Source organism: Protomyctophum bolini (assembly GCF_963924005.1).
Source record: "Protomyctophum bolini genome assembly, chromosome: 8".
In the NCBI taxonomy this organism is placed as follows: Eukaryota; Metazoa; Chordata; class Actinopteri; order Myctophiformes; family Myctophidae; genus Protomyctophum; species Protomyctophum bolini.
In genome coordinates, this window is record NC_137869.1 from 24,714,870 (window position 1) to 24,737,964 (window position 23,095).

General features: G+C 46.1%; 1 protein-coding gene across 4 annotated transcripts in view; it reads left to right on the forward strand.

Annotated features, from left to right (window-relative positions):
• ptprsa (protein tyrosine phosphatase receptor type Sa) overlaps nt 1–23,095 on the forward strand; it is a 254,365-nt gene that overhangs the window by 201,179 nt on the left and 30,091 nt on the right. For 3 of the 4 annotated variants that reach the window (XM_080770974.1, XM_080770973.1, XM_080770972.1), the window contains exons 21-25: nt 3,008–3,055; nt 9,271–9,368; nt 15,574–15,697; nt 20,092–20,267; nt 22,122–22,241. In XM_080770974.1, coding sequence (XP_080627100.1) covers nt 3,008–3,055; nt 9,271–9,368; nt 15,574–15,697; nt 20,092–20,267; nt 22,122–22,241 — 566 coding nt within the window. The remainder of the gene's footprint in view (nt 1–3,007; nt 3,056–9,270; nt 9,369–15,573; nt 15,698–20,091; nt 20,268–22,121; nt 22,242–23,095) is intronic. The other variant, XM_080770975.1, reaches the window with a different exon arrangement.

Sequence of the window (23,095 nt, forward strand, 5' to 3'; positions counted from 1 at the left end):
GTATCTCCGAACACACCTGCACACAGTCATACATGCATGCATGCATACACATGCATCAATTAACACACACACACACACACACACACACACTGCCTCCTGCTGAGATGATTGCGTAGACGTGGAGACGAGAGACGTGGACGCCCCCCCCCCCCCCCCCCCCCCCCCGACTGCTATAATTGGTGCATCGTCACACAGACCAATTAGAGAGGAAGAGATGAGACGTCTTAATCTCCCTCCTCCATTATGACTTTCTCCTCGCCCTCCTAATCAATGCTTTGATTAGAAAATAATCAATTCATATTCTATCTCTACTGGCTGCATGTCATTGTAGGTGAGCTCATAGTAAGCAAAATAAATGGTGAAATAGTCAAATGTTAATTAATTCTTTAAAAATGAAAAGAACACAAAAAAGTGCATCTAAATTTCCCAATTAATGAAAAAAGTAATTGATATAATCAACAAGAACATAATCGTTAGTTGTGGCCCTATATTTATTAAAACAATGTAACTGTCGTGCTGCGTTCCTTGACCAGCCTATACGCTCGACCCCGTTCACAATCGTATATACTCTTCAACTTGACCAGTCTTGTGTGAATCCTCGTAGTGCATACGCCGGCCGTTCCGAATGCATATCCTTGACTATTGTGCTTCATCGATCATGAGGATGTGTAATTGGAACGCCTCGGGGGGAGATTCCTGAAATCGATGTGATAAAAAGCCTCTTCGCTATGCTCATATCCTAAACAATTACCGTGAGAGTGCAGTGCACACATCCGGCCCGCCTCGGATTGTTTCCTCCAGTTCTGTGTACTTGAATCATCCCCGAGGGATGTGGCTGGAGGCCTTGCTTTCTGCTTGTCCGGGCAGACAACACCACCAACAACAAACCCGGTGGTATTTACCTGGACATGTATACACATTATCCCAACCGCTATTTTCCCCACTCACTCATTCATTGCCTGGAGGCGAGAGCAGGCATTCTTTCTTTTCTCTGGAGGCGCTCGGTGAGGCAGAACATCCGTACATCTCACCTCTCTCTCATCCACACAAACCAGGTGTGTTTCTCATCAGCACAGATGGTTGCATTTTTCTTTTTCCTTTTTTTCCCCCGCCCACCCCCTCAGCCGAAACAGCAGAGAAACCCTGCCTGTGTGTGTGTGTGTGTGTGTGTGTGTGTGTGTGTGTGTGTGTGTGTGTGTGTGTGTGTGTGTGTGTGTGTGTGTGTGTGTGTGTGTGTGTGTGTGTGTGTGTGTGTGTGTGTGTGTGTGTGTGTGTGACTGCGTGTGACTGTGCATGTGTGTGTGACTGTGCGTGTGTGTGCTCGTGCAGACAGAGCCATTGAATCCCCTTCCTTCCAGAGCAGAGCGGACAGTTCTTTGAACTGTCACAACATTCCTCGGTCGCATCAGCTCATGGCTGTCAGACGGCGGTATGGGAACGTTTTTCCACACCTTTCACTCCTAATGCCTCAGCAGCGCCAAGCCGGCAGACAAAAGAGGCCTTTCAGACCTCATTTTTTGCGGAGGAAACATAAGCCGTCTCTAGCCCCCCCATCTCAGCCTACCAATCCCCCCACCCCGATTTCCTCTCCCTCTGCCCTCCTTCCTCCCTCGCCTTCCTTAACCTGTTTCTCGTTCTCGTCTCAACAGAACTCCTAACTGCTTGTGTATGGGAGCTCCGACTTAGTGGGGGGGGGATCGATTTTCTTATCCGCAGATCTGGACAGCTGTTGACATCCAGGGGAGGGGGGGTAGTTGAAGGCCCTGACAGACAGGGTGTCCTTTATTCGAGGGGGGAGAGGAGAACTGAACTGACACCGGTGGTGGACCTCAACCCCATTGCAGTACTTGAGTGACAGTATGTGAGCAGAATGAAGCTGAAACTACTTACTTCAGAGCCGAGTCTCTCTACTGGGCCAGCCCGGGCACGACCTTAAACGCAATTTCAGCCTATCTTCATACAGCATGGTCCTCACTAATAATGATTTAATTATAGCACGGCATTTTTGGTCTACTTGGTCTGTGTCCTCTGTCAGGAGGAGCTGTGTGGACTGTTCAGAAATCCGTTACGGTTTTCCGGCGGCCGGCTCGGATCAATGCAATTAATGTCGTCTACTTTTAAGTTCCTGTTTTTATCAATATCACAATGAGAACTCATTTAGAGATTAAGAGGGGGAAAATACAAAAGATAACATTTTGACGATTAGACTCCATTAACAAGATTAGCTTTTAATAGGGAGTCTAGACGCTGGTGGTGGCAGTGCAGATGAACCTCCTTCCTTCTCAACACTAGACGGTTGGGACAAGGTGGAGTTGGGGACGGAGGTTTGTTGTTGTTGCATGCTGAACCGAGAGTGTCAGAGGCACTGTTGTTTAAAGGCGGAGTCCAATCGCCTGATTGTCTGACTGCACATTGGCTAGAACTCATTATGAACATGGTTTAACATTAGTGAGGACCACCAGTTATATGAACATGGTTTAACATTAGTGAGGACCACCAGTTATATGAACATGGTTTAACATTAGTGAGGACCACCAGTTATATGAACATGGTTTAACATTAGTGAGGACCACCAGTTATATGAACATCTGTTCAAAATGGGTCACGTCGTCCTTCATGTATTCAAGGTTGATCGTCGTCAACCCATCGTGAAAGAAGATGATACGTGATCAATGTATAACATACTTTTGCCTGCCTGCCGGCGAGAGTGTGTGTGTGTGTGTGTGTGTGTGTGTGTGTGTGTGTGTGTGTGTGTGTGTGTGTGTGTGTGTGTGTGTGTGTGTGTGTGTGTGTGTGTGTGTGTGTGTGTGTGTGTGTGTGTGTGTGTGTGTGTGTGTGTGTGTGTGTGTGATATGTTGGCCTTTCATCATTTGTAATCCATTTATTTAAGGATTTAATTTTACATTTTGCCTTTTCTGTTCGCATTTCAGCTTAAAAAAACAAACAACAAAAAACAACAAAGAACAAAGCCAGCTTGTTGTCCCCTTATGTTTGCGTTTCTTTACAGATTCTGGTCTGAGCAGCCCTCAGAGTGAAGCTGAGTTTGACTATGAAAGTTAGTCCCCTCTGTATTTAGCTCTTGTGTTTTTTGTCTCCCAGCTGTTTTTATTATTTTAATTTTTACTTTGTTATAATTTGCCAGCACTGCTCGCCCCACTTACAAAACATATGATTTGCATTTATTTTATTTTTATTTTTTTCCATGACACGGCAAAAAAAGCACTAATTTCCCCCCTTGTTTATTTTATTGTATTTGTTTGGTTGTCATTTTTATACTGGCAACCGGGCTGTTTGTTTCTTTGATTGATTTAACCTTGGTTGGATGTGTCAGTCATCATGATTTATTCACACGGGCTGTTGTGCTTTGCATTAATCCACCATGCTGTAGGTCAGTGGTTCTCAAAGTGCACCTCAGGGGTCCTTGAGGGGGGTTCAAATGGACCCCTTGTAGGGTCTCTGTAGGTACTCTGAGGGATCCTTGAAAACAAGTTTGAGAACCACTGCTGGTAAAAAAAAAGAGAAATTAAAACGTCTCCCATCACTTCTGCTGGTGCAGAGAGGAGGAGTACCTCTTCCAGCACTTTCCTCACCTCCCTTTCTCACTCCCTCCCTCACTCCTCCACCTCCGCTGCTCCGATATAGCTCAAGGAACCGTCCGCTCGATGGAGTTCAATGGACAGCTGGCGACCATCTTGAGAGGTTTTCCCTGTATTGCTTTCAGTGGGGCGACGATCACGTTCTCTTTCTATAGATTCAGGTGTGAAAGCAGCAGTTCTGCAGTTCCCCAAACTTCTCTGCACGTATACCGTAATTCCGTTGACGTTAATTATTTTAATATTATATTATTATTACAATCTTATAGTGTTCTGGCAATTATTTGGGGGCCCACTTGCAATGCTTAGGATCCACAGCTTGCGGATGGTTATTGTTGTAGGGTCTTTCCTATAGCCTCGTGTTGCCACTATAGCCAGCCTTCATCTGCCTTTGCAATGCATATCGCCCCAGGCAGATTAAGGCTGGCCTCTGTCTTATTGTGGGAGGACTTCCCGGCCGAAATGGTGACGGCCAACCAGATTCGTCTGGAACCAGGCTATAACCAAGTCTAACACTGGGAGGGACCACGCAGGCTAGGTCTTTCCTGTGCTCGCTGATAACAAGCGGAATTAATGAAAGCAGCAGCAGATGACATACGTCGACATTTGATCGGCCTCCCCGTTGCGAAACCAACATCAGAAAAACAAGCCAGGGTTTTCTGCCTTCCGTCTCCGTGCTATTCTCTTTTTGTTTTGTCACTCCGTTCCTCCATTATTCTATCATTTTCTTATCCCAAGACACGTGTCTTCCTTTTATATGTAAATAACGGAAACATCATAAACAGCCTTTGTCGTATACGTACTGGCTGGGTCTATCAAAAAATGATCATTATTTCTCGGCTTGCCGGTCGAGGAGATTGGAAATGCGTAATTAGATGGCATTTGTTTTGTTTTTTTTACGCCCGTTGATCTCACACGCTGATTGCAGAGGAAAGGAGGGGAAGGAAGGGCGAGACCACCGTTTGAACCGGATAAACAGGGAAATGAAACGTGCACGTTGGGTGGTGTGGGGGGTCGTTGAGGATGAGATACAAGATACTCAACCCCAGTACTCGAGTTAAAATATAGAGATACTCCTGGTCGAATATTACTCCACTACAGGTGAAAGTTGCTCAGTCAAATTAAAAAACTTGAGTTAAAAGTGAAGGATAAGTTAAGTAGCTATTCAGTCAGTCAGTCAATCAATCAATCAATCAATCAATCAAAGTACAACATTTGAAGTACATTTTCTTTATATTTGGTTGTCACTTAGGCTCATATAAACCTGCCATTACGACATCATCATGGCCCGCCGAAATACATTTTTAGTCGACTAAAGTAACACATTTCGAGTGACTAAAATATGACTAAAACTAGATGTAATTTTATTCAGAAGGCGTGGGGTATAACGACCTGCCCTTGGGGTGACTTTGCGTGTGGAGGACATGCTTCTTTGAAATCAAAACACCTCCTGTGTAAAGTAAACACCGCATGGCGCTCACTGCACACAAACCAACCACAGTGTGGGTACGAAAACCAATCGGGGGCAAAATCGACTCGTTTGTTTTTCTGGCACGGTGGATCCAATGGAATATTGTGGAATATAACTGTAGTAGATTAAGGGAGAGATGGCGAGAGAGTGACTGAGAGAAAGAGAGAGAGAGAGAGACAGATGGTCTTAGCCGCAGTGTAAACACGCTAGTGTATTGCGTCTCTGAGTTATGTTGGTGTAAGGTTGATGATGAAAAGTTTTTTTGGGGGGGAGATGAAAGCGCTTCACAGTTAGAAGAAGTATGTATTCAAATGATTTCCCAAAAACTCTCCAGCAAAGTATAGCCAGGCTTTACACATAAATGATGCATTGTTATACACCTCTCAGCTCTGGGCGTTTCGTAATGCAATGTGGGTATGCATTATGCAGTACATGATTGTAAACAATTACACATAATACAGTCATACATATATATATACTGTATATGCATGTCTGTCTGCATATGTGTAACTGTTTACAATTATTTACTGCATATGCATTGCATAACCATGAGATTCAACACCAACTGAAATGAACTAGTGTAGCAGGTGTCTATCCACACACACACACACACACACACACACGCACGCACGCACGCACGCGCACACACACATGCATCCATCCTCACAGATAGACACAGAGGCACACAGTCGGAAGACAAACATTCTTTGATCTCTCCTCAAACAAGTCGCTCTTGTTTTCTCAAGGAGAAACCATGCAGGCCTCTCATTTGCATACCCATTTCCTTGCTGTCGGGAGGAAACCTTGTTCGTCACATTATTTTTTAAAACAGTGAAATAGTGAAAATAGCCAATGTAGCCGAAGAAGAAGGCTCACAACCTGTGAGCTTGTAGATCGGCTATTTTCACTACTTGTGTGCGACACTCTTGTGTGACGAAGTAGGGATTCATTTACAAGAAATATTATTAATAATAATAAAACGTAAAAGTTGAAATATGGAGATATAAGGTTTCTGCCCGACAACAATGATTTCCTCATTTGGCTCATAGATTGTGATACATTTTAAATAAGCCGACATCCCAATGTTAATTTGCGGATGCTGGATTTCTCCCCTTCCTCTTTTTGGGGGACGGGTGGGAGGGGAGGGGGGGGGTTTGACATTCATCTCATTGGATCTACTCTCCTTGAGTTGATTAATACCCAAAGCCATTATTAGGCCCATTGATATCTGCACGCCGTCGGGTGGAAACGTCATATGTCCAAAACAGTAATTAATTTACGAAATAGACCATACAGTACAAAGCATGGGAACATGTCAGATGTGAGGTTTGGGCCCGAAAGCAACCATATGCAGATGCATAATTCTCCCCCTTTCCTTTTAGTTTTGACATTAGTCTCCGTGAATTCACTCCATTCCTCGAGCTGATTAATAAAAGCTAGAATTGCGATGTGTTGCCACGGGTCGTAGCTATTATGTTTTTTGCCGGTTCATTGAGAGTCTTTGAGTAGCTAGCAAACAAACTCTGCAAGCCCCCTCCACCAAATGAATTAATATCCGTCAAGTGCATTTATTACCTCGTAAACATCCGCTGCGCGACTCGCATTTTGACATTGAGCGGGACTGAGGCGCGGCTGAAAGCGAGGTTAAGAGCGCTCTCGATTTATTGAACATTAAGTACTTTAGTAAAAGTAGCAATACCTTAATGATGAATGATAAAATATGATAAAAATAATTCTGTTACAAGTAAAGGCCTGGTATTCTTATTTTTTAATAGCTGTCACAATGCGTTGTGCATGCGACTTGTTGTGAGCTTGTAGAAGTATAAAATAGGGCTTAAGTGGTGAATGCAAATGTTTTATTAAAAAATAAAATCTAAATCTGTGTGGAGTAAATAGACTACTCTGAGTTAGCCTACGTTGATAGTAAACTATTGAAAAATGTACATACATAAAGTAAAAGCACCCCAGAGTTGTACTTAATCACGGTACTTGAGTAATTGTAAATGTAAATGCTTACGTTTCACAACCGCAGTGGTGGAAAGTAACTAAGTACATTTACTCAAGTACTGTACTCTACTTTTACTCCATTACATCTCAGAGGAAACTATTATACTTTTACTCCACTATACAATTCTTTGGAAACTTTATTTATTAGTAGTTTAGTAGCTCACAATGCGTCGCATCCGCTCGTAGATCCGCTGTTTTCGAATAGTTTTTAAGTACATTTAGAATTCCGGACTTTTACTTGTAACAGAGTATTTCTACATTGCAGTACTTTAACTTTAACTGAAGTAAAACATGTGAGTACTTTTACTTTCCATGGCTGACTGCAGTGCCACTAGTGTTGAAAAGGAGGTCAAGAACACACGTTGATTTATTGAGCAGAACCGTAATGACCCAGCACTGTGTTGAAACGCATTACAGCTCCCTTAAAAAAAACCCAACATCCAAGAACCTATGTGTTAACACGCTGTGTCCTTGTTTCCGTGTTGGTTCCAGAGGATACAGTTGAATGGCGTTCTATCTCCATTCATCTCACAGCCGCGCTGTAATCTTTAGTTAATCTCCATGTAATTGACGCTCCCACTTTGTTCTTCTGGTGTAAAAATAAATTAGCATCACTAATTAAGAGTGTCAGGGGGGAACGGCCGGGGTCTTCTCCTCTCAGAGCAAACAAAAGAAGAAGGGGGAAAAAAAAGAAAAAAAGCCAGACCTTTCCCTTGACATTTGGAGGGGGGCAAATTAAGGATGGTTAATGTGATTATGCCCAATTTGCACGGTCCATTTAACCCGGGGAATTTTGTTCGTCAACATTATGAAGGACTTTTGACCTTGAGGCAAAGGCAAAGCAAAAATAAGAAACCCGCCTTCAAAGCCCCCTCTTTAGGGAAAATAAATAAATATGAAAAGCGCTAAGTATGGCCGGACACTCCACCCTGGGACATTACCGCAGTGTATATATGGACAGCCCCCCATATTCCATTACATGGTCCCTGCATTATGACGCTAAATGGATTAGAGTGCTGGGAGAGAGCACATGCACTACTGATAATGTTGCAGCACAGCCGGGGACAGCACTGTGGAAGGAGAGAGAGAGACAGAGAGAGAGAGAGAGCAATTTCCTCCTACTAGACTGACTGAGACGAGTTCTTATTTCTGGAGGATAATTAAGGAAACGCAGCTGGGAGGGGCGACGGGCGCTCGGCGACAAACAAGGACTGCAGCCAGCTGCGGATGTGTACCGAGGGTTGTTATGATGATTGAGATGATTGAGACAGCCCCCAACCCCCTGGGGGCTCTTCATCACTAGCCCAGGGTGGAACAGGTCGGAAAGAAGAAGAAGAAGAAGGAAATGGCCCGCTGAACTTTTAGATGCCATGCTTCGCTTTATATTCGCCTTGGCTTGCTGGGTGTGGAGCAGCTCACCATGTCACTCAATGTCACTCACACTTGTTACACCGACGCCCCTCCAACTGCTTCATACCCCCCCCCCCCTCCCCCCACTCACATGCTCCTCCCACTTTGCCCCCATGTCATGTGGTTACCTGTCCCCCCCAGGCCAGGGTAAGAAAAAAAAAGTAATTATGAACAGGGTTAGAAAGTTAGCACCCGGAGCCACTGACTGGCTTCAATCGTGACATATTTTGTCTCCACTTCCAAGTCAGAACTTGTGTCAGCTAACCAGCTGTCTGTTTGTATGCATCTCTATTCTAGAGACCTAGTTATAGAGTTAAATGGTGAATGTTGGTTGACTGCTTCTAGGGAGAAATCAGTCACTGTGATCTATAGACAATATTCGATACCTTTTATCCGGGACCAAAGAGGAGGGGAACGCATAGATTCTGTGTATAACAGAATGTCGAGCTCTGGCCTGGCCCAATCAGGTCGCTGTTAACACCACCACCAATCAACCGATCAGCTGTGTATTTGTACTGAAATGAATTCTCACATGTTTTTTGCTCCCCTACCCTGTCTTGTCAACCAAAACCTTTCTCACCATTACATCCCCGAGACCCCCCCAATCTCCCCAAGCAAGATGCCCCCCCCCTTACCACCAATTCCCTTGCGTCCAATACTGTATCTGTTGACTCATTCTTTTCAATAATGTTTGGTTTGGATTTCTGCCACTCGTGCTGATAAAGTGTTTGTTTTTCCTTCCTCCCCGGGGTATTTCTCTCTGGCTGTGTGTGTGTGTGTGGTGAACAGGTATGATGAACCATCCCCCCATCCCCATCTCGGAGCTGGCGGAGCACACAGAGCTCCTGAAGGCCAACGACAACCTCAAGCTGTCCCAGGAGTACGAGGTGAGTGACGGCGGAAATGGCGGCTGGATGATTTTTGTAGAGAGGGTATTTCCAGGTGTAGAATGTCTAAATGGTAAATGGTGCATTACATAGATGCATGTGCATTACATTCACCCATTCACACATACATTCATACACCGATTGTGGCGGAAGCCATGCAACCAGCACATCGGGAGCAATTTGGGTCTTGCCCAAGGACACTTCGACATGTAGACAGGAGGGGCCGGGATTCGAACCACCATCGAACCATGGATCATTGGACGACCTGCTCTACCTCCTAAGCCACATTCGCATATCTACGCATATCTACACAATCTGGAATGAAGTGTGCCCGGGAACATTAGCTATTTCTAGGTGTATTCAATCTGTAGATATTTAGAACAAAACTATGTATTTCTAATTGTGTGTCCTGCTCTTAATGACCGGCCCAGCGGGCAACAGTCTAGTGTTCCAAATGTTTCTCTTTCTTTTTTTTCTTCAAGATAAAACAATATATTAATTGCAAGCTCACAGCATGTCACGATGTGACACGTTGTTTTATTCCAAAATTAAATATCTGCTGCTTCAGAGAATGTAACTTCACAATGACCGACTGTCTCTAAATTACATACAGTATCTTAGTCTGTATCACATGTCCAGTTTTGGACCCGACAGAGACGATATATATAAAGTCGTTTTTAAAGTATAGTACAGTATAGGTAACTTTAAGTGCTTGTTTGACAAAAGGATGACACTTTTGCAGACTGAATATTTTCATTCCAAAATGAGAAAGGCTGGACTCCGCTGTGCACCGAAGTAATAGTTGTTGAATAACATTGACGTTGGCAGCAATCTTAAGCACTCTTAGATTACATCTTAAAATAATAGAACAATGTTCTTATAACATAAACAGATGGTGCAATCTTAAACACTTAGATTACATTTGAAAGGATTTCCTATGAAATAAAAGCATGCAATAGAAGTAATAGTATGTGACCTTCAGACACTGAATAAGATTAGGGACTCTTTGTGTCCCCAAATATAGCTTGATAGATGGATGGACGGTCACAGTTTCAGAACGAAAATACATCGCCTGGATGCATCTGGGACGTATCCTCAGTGATGTATCCTAAGGTCATCGGGGTTTCGGTCTCTCGAACATCATACCCCTCACTCGGGTGACCCAGCCGGGGTGATCAAGTCCCGACTTACGTCCCAGTAGCTACCCTCGATCAGAACCACTAGGGAAAGACAGGGCCGCACAATCCGTTGGAACCACTCCGGAACTACTGTGCCGGGACTGAGAGGTACAATTCTGGTATGTGGAGGGACTAGGCTCTGTGGGTTGCCTCCTGTCCGGCCCCTCCTACGTCTCACCAGGTCCACTCCTGCTCTCACCAGGAGTACCGCCAGGACCTGTGCGTTGCACCAGACTCCCAGCACCAGACACTTCATTCAGGAGTTCATTCAGAGTAACATCCCGGGGGCTATAAGCGGGGAGGGTTGCCATGGCGGTGGGGGCTATAAGCCAGCCTGTCTGAACGGCGAGCGTGTCTGCGGGGTTATAAATGACGCAGGCGTTGATTAGATATCAGGAGCGCTGAATCAGCTTTCGTTTGCATACAGGCAATATCCCCCCCCCCCCCTACACACACACACACACACACACACCCTCGGCAGCACAGCGCCGGCGCAGCAGGCCCTAAATCACAGAGTGGACGGGCCGACAGGAGGCAGGCAGGCATATAGGCAGGCAGCAGAGAGAGAGAGACAGAGAGAGAGAGAGAGAGAGAGACAGAGAGAGAGAGAGAGAGAGAGAGAGAGAGGGTGAAAGAGAGAGAGAGAGAGAGACAGAGAGAGAGAGAGAGAGAGGGTGAGAGATCGAGGCAGGCAGCAACAACACAGCCTGCAGTAATGGCCGCCAAAGGTTATTAAGATAATGAGTTCTCATAGCACTACTGTATTTCTTACGTATCTATTATGCATAAATCTGGCAGGGTTTTTTTTTGGGGGTCGGGCCGGGCCGTGGACTAAATCAACAACCCCGCCCGCCTATTCCCTTCGGGGAAGGATATCGAGTCGGCTGGCAGCTTGGAAGGACAGGGAGAGAGAGAGAGAGAGAGAGTTAGAGAGAGAGAGAAAGTTAGAGAGAGTTAGAGAGAGAGAGAGAGAGAGAGAGAGATAAAGAGAGTTAGAGAGAGAGAGAGAGAGAGAGTGTTACGAAAGTTGACACTTTACTGCGAGCAGAAGTTCTAATTACTTGGCTCTGAAAGTAAATGAAACTGCTTGCTCTTTTCTCTCTCTCTCTCTCTCTGCTAACCTTCTTTCTCCATCCTTGCCCTATACCGTCTGTCCCCCCCACCCCAGCCCCCCTCAAGCTCGCACGCCCGCGGGAAAAATAAATGACCGAATTAAACGGAGAAGTGTAATTTTAATTTTGTTATTTTCTTGATGAATGGCTGTTCGTCTGGGCGCCCCGGCCTGCCAAGCGGAGCTCCACACTGGCTCCCCCTCTGACTGATTGCTTTTTAGCCAGGCAGGATGGGAGTGTGTGTGTGTGTGTGTGTGTGTGTGTGTGTGTGTGTGTGTGTGTGTGTGTGTGTGTGGGTGTGTGGGTGTGTGTGTGCGTGTGCGTGCGTGTGCGCGTGCGGAGGGGTGACGGAGAGGAGACACAGTTAATGATGAGGATTCTGCGAGAGGAAAGAGAGAGAGAGGGGGAGAGAGAGGGAGGGGGAGAGAGAGAGAGAGAGGGAGAAAGAGAGGGAGGGGAGAGAGAGAGAGAGAGAGGGGGGGAGGGGGAGAGAGAGAGGGAGAAAGAGAGGGAGGGGGAGAGAGAGAGGGGGAGAGAGAGAGGGAGGGAGGGAGGGAGAGAGAGGGAGGGGGAGAGAGAGAGGGGGGGCAGAGGCAGTGGTGTGTGGTAACTAAGTACTATGTACTCAAGTAATGTATACTTAAGTACAATTTTGAAGTACTTGACTTTACTTAAGTATTTCCAATGTACTTCTACTTCTACTCCACGACATCTCTGAGGCAACTTGTACCCCACTACAATTATTTTAGTTACTTTCATTTTCATTATTATTACAAAACATACAGTAACCACTTCAGCCCTCTATGCATTTCGGCCATTTGTAAATAGCTCACAATGCATTGTAAGCTTGCAAATTGGCTATTTCAAAACATTGTCTTGACATTTTACACATTTGAAATGGACCAAATTGCATGATGAGTACTTTCTATTTATGGTTCTTTATTGATACCAATACTTTTGAACTTTCATTTCCTGAATTTTACTTGAGTGTTTCTACATTGACGTATTGATACTTGTACTTTTACCACCACTGGGAGGTATTGCTACTTACTCAAGTAAGTAGCAATACCATAATACATAAGAAATACTCTGCTATACTATGTATTGTATAGTACAAGCAAAAGGCCTGTATTCAAAATTATACTTTTCAAAAGTACTAGTAACAACTAGTAACTAAAGCTATAGTCAAATGATTGCAGTGGAGCAAACAAGTTAGTGTAATATTTGCCTATGAGGTGCATAGTGGAGTAGAATTACCCATACAATGGAAATACTATGTATACGTAAAGTAAAGTAAAGTAACGTTTTTAAAAAGAACGCAAACAAACAACAACCTGAAAGTGGTATATTGGAGTACACAGACAGTACTTATTGTACTGGTAAAGTGTTACTGGAGTACACAGACAGTACTCATTGTACTGGTAAAGTGTTACTGGAGTACACAGACAGTACTTATTGTACTGGTAAAGTGTTACTGGAGTACACAGACAGTACTTATTGTACTGGTAAAGTGTTACTGGAGTACACAGACAGTACTTATTGTACTGGTGTGTTACTGGAGTACACAGACAGTACTTATTGTACTGGTAAAGTGTTACTGGAGTACACAGACAGTACTTATTGTACTGCAGAGCGTCAGAGACGGAGGCCAATAAGGCAGAGGATGAAAGAGGCTCAGCCGTGCAGTAACCCGACTCTATAACAGCCTGATAGAGTTTCTAATCCATCTGCTGTCAGCCAACCGGCAGCCAGCAGACCCTTACTCCCCCCCCCCCCCCCCCTCCCGCCCCCTCTCGCCGAACTCCCCGCCAACCACCACCCTTGATGGGAGCTGTCTGTCAACGTCAAGCCTTCCCCCGTTCGGATGCAGGAAGAGAGAGGGGGAGGCGGAGGGGGGGTTGCAGCAGGCTGGCGTCAATAAACATCAGTCAGTTGGTAAAAAGCGACTATAAGTACATCTATAACTTCTGTACTTAAGTGTACATTTGAGGTACTTTGACTCTACTTGAGCATCCACTCCTATAGACAGCTATGTGTGTCCCTGGCTCGTCATTTCTCAACCATTTCGGACGCGAGGCGGCTCGCCGGAACCAGGCACCCTGGCGGCGTTCCTGTGGGACTGTAACTTCCGGGGACCCCCTGGGGACCCCCACACGGAGTTGCACCACTCACTTCACACGGAGCTGATCTACTGTGCAAGCCCACAACGCATCGCAATGCAACATGTTGTGAGCTCGTTTTTCTGAGTAGTTTGACTTTGGAACTGTAAGTGTTGATGCCAATACTATTATGTTTTTTAATAGAGGACTTGTAACAAGGTATTTCCACTTATACCTGGGTACTGAGTACTTACTCTCAGCCACTGACTTCAGTTCATTGAGTTCAGGAAGTGCAGCTCTCATCACAAAAACCTCAGAAATCAGTGCAAGTCCCAGAAAAGCTCTCTCTCTCTCTGTGTGTGTGTGTGTGTGTGTGTGTGTGTGTGTGTGTGTGTGTGTGTGTGTGTGTGTGTGTGTGTGTGTGTGTGTGTGTGTGTGTGTGTGTGTGTGTGTGTGTGCGTGCGTGCGCAGGGATGAGAAGCTGCCTCTGTCATTAAGTGAATGGAGCTTTACATTTACATTTTCATCTGAGCGGATTGAAAGTGGATTGACTGCAGTCCTGTAACACACACACACACACACACACACACGCACACACAGTCCTCAAGGGAGGGAAGACAGACAGACAGACAGACAGACAGACATATAAACGGAAAGAAAAGAAACAGACAAATAAAGTGATGGAGAGAAAGTTGAGATGGTGTTTTTTAGTTGAAGCGGCCAACCTGCCACATATTGCACACACGCACGCACATGCACACACGCACGCACACATGCACGCACACATGCACCCCTCACATTAGCCTGAACTCTGGCTACACTCATACCTCTCTCTCTCTCTCCGATGCCTTGGAGCAAACAGCAGATCATAATGGAATTGTAAATGACCCTCCCCAACAGAGCTGGAATATTTATCCGCTCGTTCTCTCGTATGCTGAGGTGGGACGCATTTATCTTTCCCTCTGCCCCTGCACCCCCCCCCCCTCTCTCTCTCTCTCCCCCCTCCTTACCTCTGTCTCTCAGTGGTGGAAAGTACATTTACTAAGTACTACACTTAAGTACTATTTGTAGGTATACTTTTTCTTTACTTGAGTGTGTCCACAATCCACATTTCAATATGTTATATACTTCTGCTCCACCGCATCTCAGAAGCAAATATTTACTACAATTATTGGACAGCTTGAGTTTGATTATTAATTTAAAAAATAACATTCTATCGCAAATACCTTCGCTCCAGATAAGGTTTTCTACAGTATACACTAACACTTAAGTACTTTAGTAAATCTGAGTATGCCACTGCTCTCTGTCTCCCTCTCCTCATTCTGAGAGAGGGCGAGCGAGCAGCCATCTTAATACATGTTTTTATTTGCCATTATGCGTTTGGCGTGGTGCAGTTGATAGGAGTGTGTGTGCAAGGCTGGCGCGAGGCCTTTTAGAGGCGACAGCCGGCAGATTGTTACCCGCGACGCTTCAGCGCTTTTAAATTTATGTTTGGTGGAGATTTACCGCTGTGTTCCTCGGCCCTACCTTCTACTCTGTCTCTTTGTCTCTCTCACACTGTCTCTCTGTGTGTGTCTCTCTGTCTGTCTGTCTCTGTCTCTGTCTGTCTCTCTATCTCTCTCTCTCTCTCTCTCTCTCATGTGTTTGGTGTTATACTTACTGTATATTCTACGTTGTTCAAGGGTTCCTGACTTGTCTAATTTGTTCTTGTCTGTGTGTGTGTGTGTGTGTGTGTGTGTGTGTGTGTGTGTGTGTGTGTGTGTGTGTGTGTGTGTGTGTGTGCGTGTGCGTGTGCGTGTGCGTGTGCGTGCACCAGTCTATTGATCCAGGTCAGCAGTTCACCTGGGAGCACTCGAACCTGGAGGTGAACAAACCCAAGAACCGCTACGCCAACGTCATCGCCTACGACCATTCACGTGTCATCCTGGCTCCCATCGAGGGTGAGGCACACTCCCACCACACCTGGACCAGCGTACCGTACCATACAATAGCATAGGATAGAACTGAACACGGGCACCGTGGCACAGTTGGTAGAACTGTTGCCTCACAGCTGGTTGGAGAAAAGGCCTTTCTGTGTGGAGTTTGCATGTTCTCTGGTATAGGTACCCTCACAAAAAAACATGCAGTAATCTTGGTCTCTATACTGCCTCCCCCTGGCCAGCCTGATGGATGTGTCTCCCCTATATGAGCATGAGCTCAGTCCGGGGCTCTCCCCAGGCTGGCAGAGGGAGAGTAGCGGATTACAGTTTAGGCAATTGGCACAGAGATTTTTTTTAATAAAAAACAGAACAGAACAGTGATTCTGAACATGTGGAAGTATCTCCCCTACTTTACGATGTATGAAAACGTACGATGTGGCCCTTTTGATGTGGTCAGGTGGGCCTATAGCCTGGTCACAGAAAAGGTTGGAAGCACTGCAACAGAACAGAACAGAACAGACCTACCATTGAGGTGAATTGAGGACTTGTTTTTCCCAGCATCCAAACAGTTTACAGACATGCTCAGCGCATCCTGGGGTTTAACTGCAGATCACTCACCAATCCCTGTTTGTCTGTTCAGATTTACCCCCCTCATCTCCCTGTGACGTTCCCCCCGGCTAACTGCCGACCCAGTCCGACGCTGACTGTGCTCCTTCCCGTATATCTCAAGGGACATTGTCAGAGAGAGTCACCCTTCAGTGCAGACATTGTTCTGGCATCACATCACCCCAAAAGAACTCCCCTTTGCGTGCTATACTGCCAGCCAAACTCCTGCTCCCAACAATTCTCCACTTCATTTTGTGCGGAGCTATCGCTCTCTCTATCCGTGACTTGACTGTTGCCATCACGCGGCAGCCGGAGCCAATTCTTGGCGCGCGGAGTAGGATAGGGTGCAGGCGGAGGGGTGGAAGGGGGTGTACAGGAGTGCAGCGGCATGCATAGCGAAATGATCCCAGGGAGCAAAAAGAGAGCGCCGCCGCGTCCATAAATACATAAATTAATCAAGTCTGAAATTTCTATTTTACAGTGCAGTGATTTTTGCCATTAGTCTCAGCAGTAGAACAATTCATGCACGCAGCCATCCTCTGTTCACTTGGCTATGACTAAAGCTAAAGAGACACAATCGCATTGTGCAACGTGGAATCCGTTTTAATGGCATTTGCCTTTCTTTCTTCCTCTCTTTTTATTCTCACTCTCTGCCCCCTATCTCTCTATCCCTCCCTCCCAATCCCCCTCATCTCTCTCTCTCTCTCTCTCTCTCTCTCTCTCTCCACCCCGGTGGCTGCCTAACTCGTCACCACATCTCCCCTCTTAAATTAGTCCAGTCGAGTGTTTCATTGTTTGTCGCTTGAGCGAGGAGCTGTCAGTTAAAGGGACGTGACTCTCAAGCAGAGAGACAGAGCGAGAGAGAGAGAGAGAGAGAGCTTGCTGCGGGAGGCTGCCAGAGCCCGGGCTCGCATGTTAGAGAAGGAACAAATAAAGATGGGGCTGCCTGCCTGCGTTCAGCTGTCTTATCGCCATCACATGCCCCGCATTCGGGCACAGGCTTTTATCACCCAATAATTATGCTTATGACGACGGTTGGAGTTCAGTCATTTAAGCTGTGTGTTTTCAATGAGTGAACGCGTGGGGAATGCCTCGTTGTCAACGACATCAAGGGCACCGCAGCGGCGCGCCAGGCAGTTCTGCCGTCTTTAGTGGACGCCGTAAAGTGGGGTTGCTCTGTAACAGAGTCTATCTCTGAACGTCACAGTGCGTAGAAGACCATCAAACATGCACCGATGTTCCATATCGTTGCTGTCAGGCAGAACGTTTCTTTATCATACAAGAGTGTCGCATACAAGTTGTGAGCTCACAATGTGTCATGGCGCGACACGTTGTGAGCTTGTAGTATCAGTAGACATGGTTAAGTTCAACAATATACACTAGCTTTGTTTACATTCCACAGCACTCTGTCCGCCTGGCACGTGATTCTAGTAAACTGTTAACATTCATAAAATGAAAGGCTCATGCTAAACGTCTGTTTAATTCAATAGTGCTACAAAACATTTTTAGCCATGAAGGCCAGAGGGCCGAAAACCTTTTGTATGGTTTGGGGGTCCTTTTAAACTCAAAAGTCTGTGAACCACTGCCCTGTAAAGTGGCGTGTTTGGCGTGACACAGCGGCTCACACAGCCCCCTTTATGCGGCTGAGATCTACCGTAGTGGTGACTGGCTGTGAGAGAGTGTGCTGCTGGGTGGTGGTGGTGGACAGACTCTGTGAGAGAGTGTGCTGCTGGGTGGTGGTGGTGGACAGACTCTGTGAGAGAGTGTGCTGCTGGGTGGTGGTGGTGGACAGACTCTGTGAGAGAGTGTGCTGCTGGGTGGTGGTGGTGGACAGACTCTGTGAGAGAGTGTGCTGCTGGGTGGTGGTGGTGGACAGACTCTGTGAGAGAGTGTGCTGCTGGGTGGTGGTGGTGGTGGACAGACTCTGTGAGAGAGTGTGCTGCTGGGTGGTGGTGGTGGACAGACTCTGTGAGAGAGTGTGCTGCTGGGTGGTGGTGGTGGACAGACTCTGTGAGAGAGTGCGCTGCTGCTGGGTGGTGGTGGTGGACAGACTCTGTGAGAGAGTGTGCTGCTGGGTGGTGGTGGTGGACAGACTCTGTGAGAGAGTGCGCTGCTGGGTGGTGGTGGTGGACAGACTCTGTGAGAGAGTGCGCTGCTGGGTGGTGGTGGTGGACAGATTTAGCCCCTGGGGCTCCACTCCCCTCTGTCTTCCACTGCTCTACAGCCTGGGTGGTAAATCAGCTGCAAACCGCCTCAATGCTGCTGCTGGAGGGAGGGAGGGAGATCGCATACAGAGGGACAGCAATGGAAGAGCAAAGCATAGTAGTTTTTTTGTTTCATTTCAAGGACCCGGCCATAACTCTTGAAATAGTGCAATTGGCCTGTAACCAAAAATTGGAGCCTTACTGGTCCATTTACTGTAGTTACAGACTTTGAGGTTAATGGTCCATTTGGAACCTGGAGGGACAGTGTGTGCAATGTTTGAGTCCTGGTCAGTGTAGTAGCACAAACAGTTGTCCTCAAACATGTTCCTGTCAAGTACTACCACATGAATGTATGTACTGTACTAGGCCATGGACCCCCATTTTGTACAGATTTAGTGCCACTGCCACGGACCCAGTGCAGTTCGGAAAATAAATAGGGGGTGGCAAAAAGAAAGTGACCATAGCCCGTTTTATAAAATGGGTGGCAATTGCCAGCCCCTGATGCCGCAAACGACTGAGTAAAAGATGCTGGTGATGTGATTGTATCGCGGAAGCCTGCTATGTCTGCATTCTGCACTCTGGAGCAAGGTTTAGTGTGCAATAGTTTATTTCCTTTCCCCCAGACAAAGCAAGAAATAGAGTAATACGGTGGAATAGCACAAGAAACCGTAAGCAAAGCAATAAGATACCGCCTGTCTCTCTATCGGAGGTCCTGATTACTACCTGCACAATCTTAATAGGATAGCAAGTGTTGGTTTGCAGTTTGCACCAGAAAAGTGGACACAGAGGGAAGTTAATAAGAAAAGGGAAGACTTGCTGAGAGGTGCATTTGCTACACAGTAGACGGTGCACTCCATTTGATGTGTGTTGGGCCCGCGCCGGAGCATCCTTCACCACCCCGGCATTTGAACGGTACCGGTGTCGGAAGAATAAAAATGTGCACGCTCAATCAATTTTTAGACCTTCCGCCAACACCCTACTAATCACCGCGGGCGGGGCACATTACAGACGCAGGCAGGAGGAAATAAGTAAAGAGTGGGAGACAGAAAGGGGGAAATATTAGATGGAAAATAAAGCACAGGAACCAAGAAGGAGCTAGAATGAGGAATTTGAGAAAAGAAGAACTTCCCTCGAAAGTGTGTCCAATGGTCATCAAAGTTTGGTCAGTCGGGGACCCCCAGGGTTCCTTGATGGGGTTCCAAATGGACCATTACGGGTCTGTAGCTCTGAGAGTGTGCAAATGGAACCACAAATGGATCCTTATTCCATTATGTTCCGTTCTGTCAGTTGGCACTACAGTTATGGAGGTCCTTGAAAATCAAAGGTTTGAGAACCAGTGTGTTAGTCTTATTATGCTATACAATAATATGTGTTATTTCCTGGGGAAAACAACAAAACAATGGAGCTTGCACAAAAACATATTTTATCCACTGATTTACGCCTGTTCTTTGGGGCTTTGGTTCCGACACCATCGGTGCTTTTCGGGCTCGGAGACAGAATTCTAATAATAGCAGCGGGTCAATTCCATGTTGGTCAAGTTGGACCCGTGACGTGTGGCAATAAAACCTCTCGTGGTTGTGATTATAAAACATCTGTTGCTTTCAGGCATCACGGGCAGCGACTACATCAACGCCAACTACATCGACGGCTACAGGAAGCAGAACGCCTACATCGCCACGCAGGGTCCCTTGCCGGAGACGTTCGGGGACTTCTGGAGGATGGTGTGGGAACAGAGGGCGGCCACCGTGGTCATGATGACCAGGCTGGAGGAGAAGTCACGGGTGAGTCACAGAATACCACAGGGCTCTGTACTGGACTGGTTTGTTTTACCCCAGTGAAAAACCCAAGTCCCTTAAACGTGACCCCAGAAACAAGTGTTGAAAGAAACCGTTGTTTTATCAGGCAAAGTAGTAACAGCAGTTGAATGTTGCCCACTGAAAAATAATAGCGGTACTCTATAGTATCCCACCTCTCAGAATGATTCGCAAAAGGATCTGAAACTACAGTATCTGAGCTAATCACTATGGGTGGAATGTAAATCTATTTTAAAAAGCAGTGAGATTAGTGCTCTTGGCAAATGGGATGTATATTAACCGTCGTGGGTTCTTGATCCTGCTTTGAACTGGGTATTGCGTTCACTTTGTTTGTAATGTGTGATATTTACATTGTTTCGTGTCGTTTATTGTTTCAGCAGCGTTGGTCAGGTCAGGTCACTCTTGGAAAAGCATTTTTACCTGGTGGAATAAAGGATAAGATGTATGATAGGATAAGAATATTGCTCTAGCCTCCTTCGTTGTGACCTAAAAAAGAAAATAATGCAGTTGTGATTCTTATCAAACCAAACATGCCCCCACAACGTCGTAGGCGTTTCTTCCACAGTCAAATTAAATGCATAGTCATAGTTTGGTGGGAAGCGGACACGGCCTGTCAGCGCCAGGTGGGTGGAGGGCATTAGAGCAACGTTGATGAGGCCGTGGAAAGACGACGTCCTTCATGAGCTGTGTTATGGCCTTGGGGGCCATGGCGCTGATGGCCGCCTCGCCTCATCTCACCTCTTACTACTTAGGTTTTATATGCCCAGCAGAGGGAGGGGAGGAGGGTTGTCACCATTAACCCATTTTGACCTGAGATCAGATTCTAAAAATGTCTGTTTGAAAATGACAGTTTTCTATGTTAGTCGTTCTTCGATTTAAAAAGAAATAGCAGACCTACAAGCTCGTAGCGCGCCACTCGGTGAGCTTGTAGATATGCTATTTCTCAATAGCTAAAGCATAACATAATGCTAACACCAAAAGGGGTTCCCGCCCAAAATGGGTTAAGTTGACGATTAATTGTCACACAAAATAATTGGAACGTTGGAACATTGGAACGTTACAATTTGTGTTTCTGCTTTGCCTTTGAGGCTTTGTAATCGCACGTTGTCCAAGGCAGATATGACAACGAATGACAAAGAAATCACTGGCACATTTAATCATTTTTAACATATTCTTTCTTTCCAAAAATGTTACAAAATAGCGGAATAGAATCAGGGACGGTGGCTTTACACGTTGTACTGTACCTTCACTGGAAAGAATACACTTTTTGGAAGTGTGAGTGTCAATCCAAAATGATATATTCACCTGACAGAAATGTCTGAGAAAAGTAACAGCTGGACATTTTTGAGAAAGGGCAGATCACCTCTAGATGTTCTTGGTAGCAAAACATTACGTGTTTTTATCGACCGGATATCCTCTACATTTATGCTGTGTTGCCTCAAGGATTTGAGCGATACAGCCCTCGACAAACTGCAGCAATTCTGACGTCTGCGGGTTCCCAACAGATTTAATGATGGACAGTACTAATGTTTGTCCCTCAGATTAAATGTGACCAGTACTGTCCTAATGTCTGTCCCTCAGATTAAATGTGACCAGTACTGTCCTAATGTCTGTCCCTCAGATTAAATGTGACCAGTACTGTCCTAATGTCTGTCCCTCAGATTAAATGTGACCAGTACTGTCCTAATGTCTGTCCCTCAGATTAAATGTGACCAGTACTGTCCTAATGTTTGTCCCTCAGATTAAATGTGACCAGTACTGTCCTAATGTTTGTCCCTCAGATTAAATGTGACCAGTACTGTCCTAATGTTTGTCCCTCAGATTAAATGTGACCAGTACTGGCCCAGTCGCGGCACAGAGACGTACGGGATGACCCAGGTCACTCTGCTGGACACCATAGAGCTGGCCACCTTCTGCGTCCGCACCTTCTCCCTGCACAAGGTACCGCCGCACGCACGCACGCACGCACGCACGCACGCACGCACACACGCACGCACGCACACACGCACGCACACACCACACACGCACGCACAAAACCCACTTCTCGATCATTGGATGAATGGAAAAAGTAATCAGTAGAATAATGATAGTTGCAGTTAGAGGATAATTGCTAGTTGCAGCCCTACTTGGGGAAGAGCCAGCTAACGTCTACTAATTATAATAATGCGGGGGACGTTGCTCTGAGCGTGTCAAAGAAAGGTTGAGGAGCCCCTCCTCTCCGTTCCTCTGTTCTCTGTGTCGTTAGTCTTTGATCACGCTGTCCCTCGTCTGTCTGCTTGTCTTTGTTTACCGTCACTACACCTGTCTGCCTTCCTCTCTTCCTGACGCCTATCTCCTGTTTCCTGTCATCCGTCTCCCTTTCTTCCCATCTCTCTCTCTCTCTCTCTCTCTCTCTCTCTCTCTCTGAATTTCTTATTCTCTACGCCTGTTGTTTCCACACCAATCAAATTGTATTGACGAATCATTTCAACCATCATGTCTGTGTGTTGTCACTTGCTCGTTGTGTCCTCACTGACTCACCTGCCTGAGGAGCCCCCACTGGGAGGAGGACGTAGAAGACTATAGGCCTCTGTGCTACTCCTCCCGCCCAACACTCTTACTCCGCCCCAGCCCGTAGGAGTACGTGTATTTGACAGATAAACGGGAACTGTGCCTTGGTGTTTTCAGCCTCGTTGAACACAGCCCCTTAAAAATGGAGAGGTTAATTAATATAAGCACAACACCACGCATCATATCGCTCGTTAGTAACACAGAAGCACACCCTCTTGACCTTCACATATCTTCCTGTCATTATC